General features: G+C 37.7%; 1 protein-coding gene across 2 annotated transcripts; it reads left to right on the top strand.

The window, feature by feature from the left end:
* Positions 1-2,544: 2,544 nt before the first annotated feature.
* LOC127443341 (uncharacterized protein CXorf38-like) lies at positions 2,545-11,884 on the top strand. 2 transcript variants are annotated; one of them, XM_051701839.1, is made up of 7 exons: positions 2,545-2,850; positions 5,840-5,968; positions 6,150-6,275; positions 6,962-7,114; positions 7,312-7,467; positions 7,572-7,737; positions 11,539-11,884. In XM_051701839.1, the coding sequence occupies exons 1-7, from the start codon at positions 2,647-2,649 to the stop codon at positions 11,706-11,708; spliced, it is 1,104 nt and encodes a 367-aa protein (XP_051557799.1). In that variant the 5' UTR covers positions 2,545-2,646; the 3' UTR covers positions 11,709-11,884. The 2 variants fall into 2 exon arrangements, with proteins under 2 accessions (XP_051557799.1, XP_051557800.1); XM_051701840.1 differs by lacking the exon at positions 6,150-6,275 and having other exon boundaries at positions 11,539-11,883.
* The last annotated feature ends 4,820 nt before the right edge of the window (positions 11,885-16,704 follow it).

The following is a 16,704-nucleotide window of genomic DNA, read 5'->3' on the forward strand; positions in this document are numbered from 1 at the left end:
TGACACGCAGCAGTAACACTCATCACTTGTTTCTGTTAAAGATGGTTTGATCAGTTACACATTAATCCCACTGAGACTGTCTGCATTCTCTCTAACAGGACTGTGTGTGTGTTATGTGTTAGTTTACAGATGTGTGTGTGTGTGCTAAAAGCTCGGTATGCTGAACATCAGGAGGATTTACAGCTCATAACAGCAACAAAACACTGATAAGAAGCTTCTTTTGATTCTAAAACAAATTATCAGTGTGTGTGAGTCAGTTTAATGTTGCTTGAGCGTTACACGTGTGTGTCATGATAACACACACACACTTTGACAGTGAGTCCTTGAGTTCTCCTGAGATATGTAGTACATGAATACACATGGAGACACAAACACGCACACCTCCTCTTGGGCTGGTCGAGTTATGGCCTGATATCACCATGAAAACATGGAAACTGAGTGATATTCACTTTGAACATGTGGTGAGTGTGTACCGTCCTGGCGTCGTCATACACAGACAGCTCCAGACTGCTGCAGTATCAACTGTGGACACTCATTCAACCAATCACATGCGCTATACACCGGCATGATCACAGACAGAAAAACACAATAGAATAGAATAGCGCAGAATAGAATAATGAATTGAATAGAGCAAAACAGAATAGATCAGAATAAATAATTTAAAAGAGCAGAATAGAACAGACTACATAAGGATCAGATAAAGCACAAAGAACAGAGTAGAACATCATAGAACTGAGCAGAATAGAATAGAAAAGAGCTTAATAATGAATTGAATAGAGCAGAAAATAATATAATAGAGCAGAATAGAAAAAAATAAAGAGTAGAAATGAACAGAGCAGAAAAGAATAGAAAAGAGAAAAACAGAACAGAATAGTACTAATAGTGTATTCTTTCATTCTCTGGTCCCTGTATATGAAGTGAATCACTGCTGCCCTCTGCTGCTTCACCGCGCTCATGTCACGTGTTCTGCGGACAGATGCGCGTGCAGAGCCGCTTTATTCGGGCTCGAACTCTCCACTGGAGCTCTGACAGCTGTTCATCGTCTCTCAGACACAAACAGGCGAGATCTAGTGTCCATTCCGCTTTTACAGTGATCAATAAACACAGATAAAGTGACTCTCATTCCGCCACGTGGGTTGATCTGCGCAGACTCATTTCTAACTTCCGCATCAGGGCGGGGTCTGTGAGTTGATTGGTCGATGGAAAACGCCGTCGTGCGTCTCATTGGGCCAAATATCTGTCAGTCAGCCAGCGTAGCGGTGATTGGATAGGCACATGCGGCAACGCCTCAGACACTGGGGGCGTGGGGGAAAGCAAAGCCCTGAGACGTTACCAAAGCAGTATCACTTACGTCGTCATGACGTCACAGCAAGCCAGACCTGCACTTACCGGTGATCACCGGTGATCGGTTCTGCGCAGAACTTATTGGAGCATCTGGGCAAGGTCACCCAGGTTGTGCAATAGCTTCCTTCCTCAAGCTGTCAGAATCATGCTGAGGAACTCCAATCATGCAAACTGATGCAAGTGTCAAATAACCCCTCCCATCCCCCATACTGATACAGCTGGACTGATCTTGGGACTTTATCACATTCACTTCCCAAACTGCTTGGGACTCAAACTCGGCCCCCAAAACACAAACACACAAAAACCACACACTTGCTGCTACTGTTATATCATGTAATACTTGAACACCGCTTAAAGGGACAGTTCACCCCAAAATAAAATTCTCTCATCATTTACTCACCCTCATGTCATCCCAGATGTGTATGACTTTCTTTCTTCTGCTGAACACAAATTAAGATTTTTAGAAGAATATTTCAGCTCTGTAGGTCCATACAATGCAAGTGAATGGTGACCAGAACTTTGAAGCTCATAAAAGTACATAAAGGCAGCATAAAAGTAATCCATACACGTGATGCAAAGTGATTTGATAAGTGTGGGTGAGAAACCAATCCAAATTAAAGTCCTTTTTACCATAAATCTTCTCTTCCACTTTCACTACTTTCACATTCACAGTCTGAAATAGTAAAAAGGTTCTTAAATATTGATCTGTTTCTCACCAAAAGTGATCGCTTCAGAAGACATACTATACCACCAGAGTCATATGGATTAATTTTATGCTGCCTTTATGTGCTTTTTGGAGCTTCAAATTGCTGGTCACCATTCACTTGCATTGTATGGATCTACAGAGTTGAAATAATCTTCTAAAATCTACATTTGTGTTCTGCAGAAGAGAGAAAGTCACACACATCTTTGATGGCATGAGATTGAGTAAATGATGAGAGAATTTGATCTATTCCTTTAATATCCTCCTCTGATGCTGTTCTGTAATTTACAGGCTAATCTGTACATGTGTCTTGGGTGTCTCAATGTGTATATTGTGTATTGCACTGTGAAAAACGATACCTTGTTCCTCTGTATAGCATCTGCATATGGTTGAATGACAATAAAGCTGAATTTGAACTTTAACTTGATTTGTGTGTGACTGCAGGAAACACGGTTCCCAGAAGTGTCTTTTCTGGCTCCTCCCGTTTCCGTGTCAAACTTTTGTCTACAAGGGGAACGAGGCTCTGTCTGGTGGCAATTCAGCGTCTTTGTGTATCAAAATAGTGGATCTGACCTTAGTATAATTTTTATTTATCGATCATGGATGCTCAACTTTACAACCGCCTCCGTGATGAGGAATACAGAAACTGGTTAAAAACCCAACAGTGTCTTTCGGTACTGAGGAGCAGAATCCGAAACTTCGTTGACAAAGAGACCGGCACTTTTCACCGCACTCTTCTTAATAACCCTGCTCTTACTGAACGTAACTGTAATGATGAAGTCTGCTACACTAGGACAAAGAAGGTACATATAAATGATTATATAGGAATATTAATGGACAGGGCATTTTCCAGAAACTATCTGTGCCTGTTCAGGGAATTAGTTTGTCTCACTGCACAGAGCCATTGTGATTCATATTAGGACAATTTTAACAAAACAAAAAAAAAGTTGTTTGTAAGTAAATAAGTCATTTAGCATATGCTTTTCATTTTCAAAAAGTGCCAAGATTCCGGTTTACAAAATGTGTTTGCCTGCTAACTTGTTTCAAATCTGGCAACCCGGGGTGTCGAAATACTATGGGAAATGGGCAGTGGGCAGGATCACACACAAACAGAAATTCAGGCCCCGAACGGACATTTCAAAGCCAGTTTTTCAACTTAGCATGTTTCCTAAATCTCTGATAACATATTATGATAATTTAAAGCGTTAGTACAGTATATATATATTACATATTGCACCTTTAAATAATTAAATCATCCCATTAAATATCAAAATTAAAAAAAAAATTAAAAACATTTACATGAACATCAAACATGTAACACCAACGACCAGTGTTGGGTGTGATTGTATTACAAAGGAATTAGTTACTGTAATCTAATTACTTATAGGTACAAGTAGTGTAAATGAAATTAGTTGCATTGAAGTACTTCATTTGGGTTACAAATATTTCACACAAAAAATATGACTTATATTTAATACAACACAAAGTTGAATTCATATGTTCACATGTACATCTGTTTGCATTTTTGTGACAACTGAAGGATGTGCCACAATGAACAAGCAGAAAATAGATATTTTGAATTATTTTAGAAAGTAACTTAAAAGTAAAGTAATTGGTAATGTGATTACTTTTGAATGAAGTGATACATAAAGTAATCTGATTATAATTTTTAGAGAAGTAGTCAGTCATTTGTAGTGGATTACATTTTTTTAGTAACTTAGCCAACACTGCCAACGACATATTTAAATAAACCACGTGGAAAAAAATACAGTTAAAATATAAATGAATAACTTATTAAACATGATTCGGAAATCACTATGTGAACAACTTATCTTCAAAATACACGTCTTTAACACTGATCTCATCAAAGACATGAAATCAAGGCACAAACATTCTTTTTAAATTATTTCATTCCTTATTTTGCTTTTTTTGCACACCGTGCACTAATGCTTGAACTGAGAAAAAAAAAACGAGTAAAAAATAAATACATAAATAACTGTAAATGTCCTAGAAGTGATGTACCAGATGAAGGGGATAATGTTTTTTGTTGTTGCTGTTGTTTGTTTGTTTTTTCAGGCATTTGCTGAATTAAAAAAAACATAAAAGTTTAGGTTCTAGAAAAATGTCTTTTATTTTTGTATTATTTTATTTCTTTTTCTTGACTAGAAAGTCAAGGGCCATGTCAGTCACCATATTCTGATAAAGACCCGATTTATAAAACACTTATTACAGGAATAGTCTCCCTCTGGGTGGCCAAGTCTGCGGTTTTCCCGTGGAATCTGGCTACTTTCAAAGGGTTTCCGAGGATTTTCTTTTCTTTTTTTTTCACGGAAAATATTGCTCACTCAAGGCCAGTCTTTAACTCCTACTCCACTGTACTGGACCCAATAACAGAGATACTCAGAAGGCAGGGTATGACAACAAAAGCCTTTAATGGTAGTTAAGGCAGAGAGAGAGAAAAAAAAGCAACCCAAAGAAAGCAAAAAAACAAAACCCAAGGCCAAAAATACTTACAAAAAAAGGAAGCGTAGTAAGCAAGCAAAACTGAAGACAAAAACTCAGGAACAACAGCTAGTCATGAAACAGAGAGACCACGTAGAGTCATTGAGCAAAAAAACAAAAAAACAAAAACGTAGCAATTCTATAATACTACTACTACTACTACTAATAATCACTGAGGAAAAACACTTGGCAACTACATTTTTGCAAAATTACTTTTACGTGCCCCGTTCGCTTCAGTTTCCTGGTGAAAGGCACAGCAACAACTTTGCGTTTTATTCACTTTCACACAAATCACAAATACAACGGCTGATTATGACTTTATAAACACTTATTTTTTGCTCTAAAAATGGTACATTTGAACATTTGTATTACAGACTCACCAATATTTACACACTTATTCTGACTTGATTAGCTTGTGCGGAAGCTCATCTGATAGTGTTGGACTTTGGACTCAGAAGACTGCGATTCGAGCTTAGCAAGCATGCAAGTTATCATGTGAGACGGAAAGTGTCATGCGACATGAAAATGTGTTTCTCGTGTCGCATTTGCTTTTTCCACACTATCGGTTAGGTTTAGGTTAAAGTTTTACTCATTTACAGCGCCATATAATATTCACTTTACAAACCTCGTCTGATTACAACACTATTTCACTCGCTTGTGGCGCCCCCCGCTGGACATTTTACTGGGAAAGTCCAACAAATGTGTAACGAAGCACATTATTTTGTTTTGCAAAAATGTTGCCACGCTCACGTTATGTACATGAGATCAGGCTCAGAAACATGATGAAAAGTTGTGTAGTTTTGTGGCTTCTAAATTTGTTGACTGGCAGGCGGTAAAAATACAGATCCTGTGAATTGTCTAGTTTGATACAAGCTCAGAAAAATGTATTAGATTTAGAGGCATAGAGGGCTAAAGCACAGAACTGGTAATCAGTTGAACTGGTTCAGTCCCCACAGCCACCACCAATGTGTCCTTGAGCAAGGACCTTAACTCCAGGTTGCTCCGGGAGGATTGTTCCTGTAATAAGTGCACTGTAAGTCACTTTTCCCTTCACTAGTTTGAACCTTCAACCTTTTGGTAACAGGCCCAAAGCTTAAACCACTGTGCCACACATAATAGCACAAATAGTTGGCGTTCGTTTGGTACTAAGCTGAAGCAGAGGTGTAAGTAAAGAACAGCAGAGTAATTTTTTTTTTTTTGAATGATTATAAAATGTCTAGACAAGACCATTTTGAATTTGCCTTGTAAACGTACCTGTAGCTGTCTCAAACTGTGCTTTGCTGTCCATAGGATAGTCTTTGCAAATCATGCATTGAAGGATGGAGGCGCGAAATCTTGACCTACCATACAGCACAGAAAACATACTCAAAAGGCTTTGACGCATGTCAGTGGCCGACAAATAAGTGGGAAGTCGCCAAGGTATGTTACTTTCATGCCTTTGCATTTCTAGAGAATGACAGTTGTGTGCTAACAGAGAACTACAGTATGGTGTATCTGAGAAGGATTGTGTTATGTTCTTTAGAGATATAAAGAACAATGCCTTTTCAATCAATGTCCATTACAATTTGGTGATTCATGTGTTGTATATTTCTTATGGCAGGTATTTATGCCAAGTGGCCACAAAAACCATTCCAAGTTGGACCAGTTTGATGTTTCTGCCATTCTTAACTTGATGAGATTCTGTAAACATTTCAGCAGCTTTATCCCATGTCAATTTCTGGAGAATGTATGTGTTGAGAAAATCACTTATCATTGATTTTGTTCCTTCAACTGAAATCCAATATTATCTGTCATTGTATTTTCTGGATGCACAATACCATTTTTTTAGAAACTGAGTACAAGCACAAATATGTTAAGTTCTCACTGATATTGATACCTTTTTAATAATGCTGTAATTTATCAGTACAGTACAGTGTTGCTCATGATTTGAGGGTACTATTAATATCACCATATGTTAGATGATCACCATGGCATCATAAATTCAAAATACAGTACTTACTCTTTCAAAAGCAATTGTTAAGTATAACAATGTAATGTGAATCAATATATTGCTACAGTTGGATGTGCATGAAAGCAGAAGGAACGTACTCCCATTACCTCAAAGTTGCATATCCACAGTGCCATCAAATGCATTCAGTTGTAACAGCAAGATTCAATGGGAAAGTACATTTCATTGGGGCCTATGGCAGGCAAAGGACAATCAAAATGCAAAATGAAGTGTTTTTATTAGTTGACTAGTGCACATCCGGTTGACGCACAACAACAACTGTATTGATACTTGTGCAAGCCTACAACATTCTGAGTATCTATATCAGTGTCAAAGACATTAAAATGGATTGCTGGCATTGTGCTGGATAAACACATTTGACTCCTTTTTTATTTTTTATTTTTATTTTTTTTGGTGTGATGAAGGTGGTACAGGTGCGGAACGCTCTGATGCACTCCCCTGACTTCAAACTGACCACAGAGGAAATGAACATGCATGTGGAAAAGGTCATGACGTTGGTCAAAACGCTGCAAACTCATGTACCAGAACTGAATGGTTTTGAAGAGGAAATGAAACAGGTTAATGGCCTATTGACTGCATAAATAGCACTAACAACTGAAGTCAAGTCAAAGTTATGATAGCACTAAAATATACTGTGTTATTCATAGTGATTAGGATAATAATACTATTGTAATTATTATTCATTTAACTAGTTCTAGTGATTGTTAATGTGTTGTAACATGGGTAGCATGCATTTTTACACACTTGTACTTAGTTAAACAACAACTTGGATGAGATTTTCAGTCAAACCTCTCAGAGTGCAGATGACAAGAAGGAAGACATCAAGAACTGTGAGATTGAAGCTGTGAAGGAGATGATTGGAGCCCTTCTTTTGTGCTTTGAGGAGAACCTAGATGAAGGCAATGAAGAAGTAAGTTTATGTGTAGCTTTTTAGATGTATATGGTAATAATTCAACTCATGTTTCCATGCCATCAGTGTTTGATTGAAGGCTGATCACTGTGTTTTATGTGAAGGAAAAACTACAGCCTGTGAAGAAAGTCCTGGACTTCCTGAAGCGAAACAAAGATCTCCAGGAGAACTTGAGCCCTCAGGTCAAAGAGATGCAGGATAAAGTAGATCAGCATGAACAGCAGATCAGCGTCCTGGAAAAGAGGGTGGACAAACTGGAGAAGACGCAAGGTGGGTTTGAAAAAACAGGGTTCCCATTCTTTTCAAGGCATAATTTCCCAGGACATTTTATGTGCACAACTGGTTTAATATTTAAGCAAAAACACACAAGAGGTCATGTATATTGTGGTTATTTTTCCTGAATTTCGTATTTGACAGTTTCAATTCCGTGTTTTATAGCTAATACCATTTTTATGACTGGATTTATTTATTGTGTCCGGGTTTTTTGCACACCGTGGAAATCATAAGTGGACTCCAATCGTTGAATTGTTAAAAATTAGGCATAAAGCCTGCATCAACATGCTACCACCTCAGGGTTTGAATTCATTTTCAAACAAATCAGCGTTTCGACCGACCGTCGTCATTGTCTAAAGTTTACAGCTGTATATAAATACTTAAACTGTTTCATCTGAGCAATGTGGAGATAACAGCAGATGATCAGGGAATGTACCTGACAGGGATTTGTTCATGACAGTCAACCGTTGATGTTGTTTCCCAATGCACAGCCGCAGACAGTGACAGAATGATACAAATTTGTGTATTTGACAACTATGGCGAGTCTCAATCAGTACCACATTTTTGTGCATGTAACGAAATTATTTGTATTATTAGTTTAATTATACTAAAATATTTTCCAGGACAAATCATCATTTTCCAGGACATTTTTTCTAATTTTCCATGACTTTTCCATGACTGGAAAACTGCTTTGGAAAATTCCAGGTTTTCCAGGACGTCTGGGAACCCTGAAAAGGGTTGGAAACAGCTGAAAAATTGTGGTGAAGGAACAACAAATGTCTCACAATTGTAAACATACAAGATTTAAAAGAGCAGTTTATTGTGTTTTCAAAAACAGTAGCTGCATGGAGGGGATGATCCATCTGGAAAATATTTGTGACATTTATTACGTTTGATTCGACTTCAGAACGATCCATAATTATTTTTTTAGAATATGCTGAAAAAAGTCTTTACTGAATGTTCTTAATTTAGACAGCACATATATTTGATATATTTTGGTAGAAAGTATTTTCTTAGTACAGCCAAAAAGTGTTCGTCATTTAGTCGAGATCCAGGTATTTATTTATTATCACTGAGGTTTGCTCAGTAGCAGCACCAAACAGCTCAAGTTTCCCCGTGAATGAACACAGGCAGACTATATTACACTTTTCTTTGAGCACAGTATCCCACTAGAGATCCGCTAAAATCCAACATACATGTTTGCCGGTGTTTTCAGAACACTGTCACTTTTTTGCAGTGAAGAGAGTGCGCAAGCACTCATGGCTGTCAAATTGGGCGAATAAAATGTACATATGAAAAAGTGTCTTTTTCAAACATATATTTCACAGACAGTCCTTCTGTAGGCAGCCGATAGACGGAGAAGCATCTGGGACAGGAGTACTGTGCTTTTGCGAGAGGTTTCTGATCATAACATTGCTGTTTAATCGCTCGATAAGCCATTAACTGCACACATTGTCCGAGAAATTTTCAAAGACATCTTAGAACGTTTAAAAAGCAAGAATCTAACCCCATGACACTTAAGCTAACAGTTACCAGCTACACACAAAACGCAAACCAATCGCACTTCCACTAGCTAACAGGAAATTCCGCCCACCTAGCGAAATACAGTGGACTCGCTGAAAATATTGTGGATAAAGATGCAGACGAGACTAGTGAGTGAAGTTAAGTAGGCAGACGCAGCATCGCATTCACTGAGACGAGCAAGAGAAGGAAAGTTATTGGGCAGGCGTGGACATGCTTCACTGAGCCGTTACCTATCGTTTTGCAATATGTGTTCACGAAACTGAACATGAACCCCTCACATATCACTTTGCTGCAACACGTGAATGACGTGTAATGTCTGCCTAGACACTTAACACAAGTAGTTTACTTCCTTGTGTGCATTTAGTGGAAAAACATGTCTTACAACATTAATATCTTTAAGGGAGTAGGAACATTTTTGGCATACTTTTAAATGAAAAAAATGGCTTTCAGCACGTTTAAGCAGGCATTGATCATTAATTACAATGTCTTCATGACTGAACTAAGCAACTAAAAAAACAATTCATCTTAATAGTCCAATAATAAGAGTGAGTAAAACACAATTGTTTTATGCATTTCATGCATTAAACATTTTGAGCCTACTTTGAATCTGGCTGTTTGATTGTAATTATGGTTCCTCTGATGTAAAGAAAAACACTTTTAAGCTATTTCAGAGCAAATACATAATTAGTGAAATATACACTGATGAGCCAAAACATTATGACCACCTGCCTAATATGCTGTTGGTCCTCCGAGTGCTGCCAAAACAGCGCCGACCCACCCCTGAGGGTGTCCTGTGGTATCTGGCACCAAGACATTAGCAGCAGATCCTTCAAGTCCTGTAAGTTGCGAGGTGGAGCGCTGTGGATTGGACTTGTTGGTCCAGCACATCCCACAGACACTCAATCGGATTGAGATATGGGGAATTTGGAGGCCAGGGCAACACCTTGAACTCTTCATCATGTTCCTCAAACCATTCCCGAACAATGTGTGCAGTGTGGCAGGATGCATTATCCTGCTGAAAGAGGCCACTGCCATCAGGGAATACCATTGCCATGAAGGGGTGTACCTGGTCTGCAACAATGTTTAGGTAGGTGGTATGTGTCAAATTGACATCCACATGAATGGTAGACCCAGGGATTCCCAGCAGAACATTGCCCAGAGCATCACACTCCCTTCACTGGCTTGTTGTCTTCCCACAGTACATCCTGGTGCCATCACTTCCCCAGATAAATGGCGCACATGTACACGGCCGACCACATGATGTAAAAGAAAACGGGACTCATCAGACCAGGCGACCTTCTTCCACTGCTCCAAGGTCTAGTTACAATGCTCGCATGCCCGTTGTAGGTGTTTTGACGGTGGACAGGGGTATAATTTTTATATAATTTTTGCCATATTGCCCAGTCTTAATTTGTTAGTGGTAGGACGTACAGGTCTTTCAGGTAAAACGTTTTGAAACAGTCTTGAAAAAGTATTAAAAAGTATTTAATTGTAAGTACTAATACCTTCAAATACCCTGAACATACAGTAGCTTTCATTTTCGTGACTTAAGCCCTAAAGAATACTTTAATCAGACGCGAGTGCTAAGCGTCTAAGTACAGGACACGTAACGCAAATTTAGTCATCAGCAGAGTGTTCGAGGACTGAACGCATGCAGCCTTATTTTCCTAACCGTGCATGCTCTGAACACAGTATGCGCATGCACCTGTAATTATTTGCACTAATTAGTGGGTCCACAAGGTGGCCACACTCACAGTTGAGCCTTTTGCTGTCATGAAGAAGTGCTAAAAGAAGATGTAATCGCCGCTAAACAACAGGAGATGAATGTGGAAACAACAACAGTGGATGTTTACATCAAGAGCGTGAGTGAAAGGAGGTCTGGTGGTACCTGCATTTGTTTAACTCGAGCCTGAAGGAATCATCTTTGTGAGTCTAAACTCCTGAAGAGAAGTAGTCCAGTATCTCATTGCTGGCACCAACCACCTTTACTTTCAAATGCTGCATGCTCGCAGGATGATATTGATTACAACATGGTGCATCAGTATTGTGTTTCACACACTGGGAAGATGAAATGAGCTTGCTGAACAATTAAAGAGAAAACTTCAGGAAGGTACAGGAAAACAAGAGTTTTTTAAGTCTGTGGAGAAGATTTGCTTTGACATCTCCTCGACATCTTATATAAATGTAATTTTTGCCCATAACAGCTATGTATTTTGAGCTTATCTCTTGTTTAACAGCTCTCGCTCCTTCTTCCTGTCTCACTTTATCTTTCAGTGCCAGTGTCAGAAGCCGTTCCTGTTGAGAGTGAAGCATCATCTGGTGCAGCAACTCAGTCTGCTCAGACTCCAGCAGTTACAATGACTATAAAGGCTTCCAAAGGAGGAACCGTTAAAGCCCCTGTTATTAGTGGAGGTGTTTATAATGGCCCAGTAACATTCAACTGATACTCAGGGTACAAATTCTATCCGTCCGTCCGTCCGTCCATCCATCTAGCCAGCCAGCAATATCAAATGTCATGTTTTTATGTATTATCAAAGTAAAAAAAGTTTTTTTGTATGTGTTCTCATAATTTTCTTTACTGTGTTTTTTGGAATAAAGATTCATGACACAACATTCTATATTGTGTGTCAACTTTTAGTCAAGTTAAAACATTTAAAACTAATTATTTACTACATTTATACAGATAACCGAAACAGTATAGGGCTCATTTATTAAGAAATGTGCTATAATTTCCTATAGCTCAACAAAACATAATAGCCTATGAACAAGTCTCACTTATCACCTATTCATTAAAAAACAATTATATTCACACACATTCAGTCATCAGTATATTACAGCTATCAGCAGTCTGAAAATGGCTTTCTGAATACCTGCGTTTTGCACCTAATATGACTTATTCACCATGGAGTTATCATAACCAACTAAACTTAAAGGTGCTGTAAGTGATTTTAGCATTCTGCAGCTTTCACGTGACTGAGCCGTTGAATCAGCCACACCCCCTCGTTCCAAAACCCCACCCTCCAAAGATAATTCTGAGATCAAAACCGAGCAAAAGAGCAGCACTGTTTGTTCCTGTGGCTGTCAAATTCAGCAGTGGCACAATAGAGCTGTTCAGCTTGTTGGCCAAAAACCCAGAAAGAGAATTAGCCATGGGTTCCCTCAGGATTTTCCGACTGGTTATTATAATGGGTTTTTGAACTTATGAGCAGTGTTGGGTGTAATGCAATACTAAGTAATTAATTACTGTAATTGCATTACTTTTTCATTAGAAAAAGTAAAGTAAGGGATTACTCTTAATTTTTCAGTAATTTAATTACAGTTACTTCTGATGTAATTGTGTAAAATACTTTATAGACTATAGAACTATTCTATATAAAACAATAGTGAATTTAAAATCGAAATTTAATGTCTAATGTTAAAATATATTTTTTCTAATTTAAAGCTGCCCCCTTAAATTCTTTGGCCAATTCGTGAATATTTTATTTTATTTTTATATGATTTATTTGAAATAGTTTCATGTCTATCCTTGTATTTTTCATCTGGTCAAGGTTGATACGGGTTTTAGAAAGTAATTAGTAATAAGTAATGCAATTACTTTTCAGACAGAGTATTTAGTGCAGTAATCTAATTACACTGTAGATGATGTAATTAGTAGTTATTAATTAATTACTTTTTTAGAGTAACTTACCCAACTGGTTATGAGTAAAATAAGGTCTGTGATAAACATTCAGTTTTGTTCTACAACAATAAGGTCTGTGGTACACATTACTTGACAATACATGGACGTTTTGTTCTACAACATAAATTACACACAGTCATACCTCAAATGTGAATTTTGAAGCCATACTGAATTACGTACTTAAAAAAAAAAAAAAAAAAGCACAGCGGCTTCAAAATTCATGTTTGAGGTTTGACTGTGTGTAATTTATGTTGTAGAACAAAACGTCCATGTATTGTCAAGTAATGTGTACCACAGACCTTATTGTACACATAAGTTTAAAAACCCCATTAGAAAAACCCATAGGAATATCCTGAGGGAACTTCCGGGCTGGACTACAAATTGGCATCACAGCTGAACAGCTCTATAGTGCCCTCAACTGACAAAAATGATGAATCATGGCCTCAATGACTCAAAATACAACACTATGAGAAAGAGCAAAATGATTGAGAGTTGAAAGCGTCAATGCCCGCCGTATGCGGACACATTTATGTTTGCTGTTTACAAAGTCTACAGCTGTCACAGAGACCGGTGAGATATCTCAGGACATTTATTTCATTAATATCTTTAAGGGAGCAGGAACATTTTTTGCATACTTTTAAATGAAAAAAAAAAAAAAAATGGCTTACAGCACCTTTAAGCAGGCATTGATCATTAATTACAATGTCTTCATGACTGAACTAAGCAACTAAAGAAACAGTTCATCTTAATGGTCCAATAACAAACCATTTGAATAATGGATACAGTGAATATATAGCATGTGTGCAATAAAAGTTTAGTGGGTCCCAGGTCAACACAATGTTTTATTTGGGTTTTGTGCCGAGAATTAATACTTTAATACTTAACTTCATTAAACTCTTATAAACAGCAATATGTGCCCTCATATTGCCTTATTAAAACATTTTGGAGCATATAATATGTATAAAAAAGTTTACAAACAAATCAAATATATTCAGCTCGTAAAATGTCACTCTATATGTAACTGGCCCTACTTGACTCACTTTGAGCGGGATTTGAACCGGGGTGTCTGGTATGGGAGGCGGGCGTGCTTACAAGGAGGCTAAAGGCTACAGCCTCTAGTGTTAGTCGCTAGTGCGCCTCTTGAGGCGAGGGGAGAGAGGTTTACACGCTGCAAAGCTACCTACTAGCTGGCTACCGTTACACTCACTCCCCTAAACCGCACTCCCATCCAGGTCACGGCACCAGTGTAACCGGTCCTGCTTGACCCACTCCAACTGGGATTCAAACTGCCATCTCCGGCATGGGAGGCGGGCGCACTAATGAGGGTAAAGACTACAGCCCCTAGTGTCAGTCGGTAGTGTGCTTCTTGAGGCCAGGGGAGTGAGGTTTACAGATACTGCTATTACGTACGTACGTACAAGCTCCCATTACATATGCACTCCAAAGTGTAGGGCCATTTCTAAACACCTCTTAGGCACATTCTAATTAAAACAAGACTTCTGAATAAAATACAATGTATAAAATCCCTGGGGAAATCTGTAAAAACTACGACCAGACAATAGGGGAGAGTGGGGAAACATGAGCCTGTGGGTAAATTGACCCACCCATGTATATGTACATATTTGTTTGTCATGTGACCTTGTAAGCAGGAAGTATCTATTATTTCTATCTGGCTGTGAAGACGAGAAGCACATGGGGAAAGAGAGAAGTGTGTTTTTATACAAAAAGTTTTTTTTAGTGCCTTTTTTTACATTTGAGGTTTGCTGCTTGTTGTGCCACAGCAAATTTATTTAGGTACAAAATTACATATGCATAATGGTGTATATTCAGTGTATAAATACCCATGATTTGATTGGCAAAATATTAGCCCTGAAGCTCTAAGCTAGGGGCTTTTTTCCAAATTCGTCACTAGGGAGCGAAATGAACCAAACAGTCTGGGTTAAGTTGAGCCACCTAAAGGTGTGATTTTTTTTCACCAAAGATTTTAGTCAAGCTAGGTTGTTAGGGCAAAGATATACTGCAAAAATCGTATTCTTGATGAGAATATTCATATTGTTTTCCTGTAAAATAAAAAATAAAAAAATCGGAAAGCATCACAATCTAATTAACATCTGCTTAACAACATATTATATAATATTCTAAATCATAAACGTCTCTAAGACATCTGCTGAATGACATATTGATATCCAAGAGGAAACCTCTTGTAGACGTTTTGGAGATGAGTAATCAATGTAAAAAAAATGTGTCTTCCAGATGTAAACTCAAACATCAAATTATTTGTTTATGTGTCTTATATTCAGTACATTTTATCCATGTTTTAACTACAACACAGACAACCTGCACTGGTCTTTGTTCTTAGCGTCCTCTGTAGCTCAAGAAATGCTAAGAACTTAATAAAAGACTAAAGTGTCCTCTTACATAAATAGACATCTGTCATGATTTTCCTTGTTTCTCAACCACATAACAACACAGATATATGAATTAATTTATGTATCATCTAAGTAGGATTAACATCTTTGACATTGAAATAATAATAAATAAATAAAAACTGTTGAAAATGAAAAGTCAAGGCATAATGTAATTGCAAATAATTTAGAAGTTACATGTTTAACTTTTTAATAAAAAAGTTGTTCTGCACACAAAAGTGTTTTATGGGCGAAACCATGAAATGTTCTTGAGTTAAAAACATGTACACATTGTAACTGTAGGCTACACTTGTCATAACAATATCTTTCATTCTGTTCTCTTGTTTTTAAAAGAAAGACAATATATTTCCTTGAACTGTCCTCTTGGCCATTTTTGAAAGTGCGTGAAACTTTCGAAAACTTCAGTGGCATAAGTTTCATGTGAACAATAGGAAGGACTAATCAATCCATCGCTAAACTCCGACATTCCAACCAGTGTTTTCCAAAAACCGGCGTCTTTTCGCAGTGGAGAGAGAGCTCGCGTGCTCATGGTTGCCAGATTGCGTGACTAAATTGTCACCCTGGCAGAATATTTCCAAACTGCACAAGTGTCAAGATTTGATTGGGGGATTTCACCTAACTGGAAATCTGACCGGCTAATCACTCTGTTATTTATCAAATGTAGAAAATGTAATATTTTACTTGTATGATTAGTTCTAAGTAGTACATGACACAGTTAATCTAAAGGGGACAGTAAGGGGGAAGGTGGTTTTACAAGGGAGATGCTTTTTGGTATTTCTTTCAACAAGGGGGATTTCATCCCCTCACATCCCTCCTCAACTCGAGCCCTGACAATAAAGCATCTTAAAATTGAAACTAAATATGTGCTTGATATTCATAGTATAAGACAATTGTATTAATTTGTTTGAATGACACTTTATGTTCTGTGTTTAATGTTGGTAGAGTACATATATATATATACTGTATATATATGTAACAAGTTTGTAAGTGGGGAAAGGAGGAAGCGGGAGTCGGCTTCAGCGAACCACTTGAGTTTATTTACACATTCTGGATGCAACTCAAACAAAAATAACACTTTTCAGTGGCCAACATAAAACTGCTGCTTTTCAGCCAGACAGTGAAGCTTCCAAAACACACACACTGCACTCAGGTTCAGCTCTCTCCCCCCTCACTGGCGTCTGGCTCGCTCTTTAATCCATCTCCAACTCTCACTGCAATGACAAACAGCTGTTAGAGACAATCATTACCAGGTGATGATTCTTATCATTCTCATCTCCTGTTTATATATATATATATATATATATATATATATATATATATATATATATATATATA

Source organism: Myxocyprinus asiaticus, chromosome 7, assembly GCF_019703515.2.
Source record: "Myxocyprinus asiaticus isolate MX2 ecotype Aquarium Trade chromosome 7, UBuf_Myxa_2, whole genome shotgun sequence".
In the NCBI taxonomy this organism is placed as follows: domain Eukaryota; kingdom Metazoa; phylum Chordata; class Actinopteri; order Cypriniformes; family Catostomidae; genus Myxocyprinus; species Myxocyprinus asiaticus.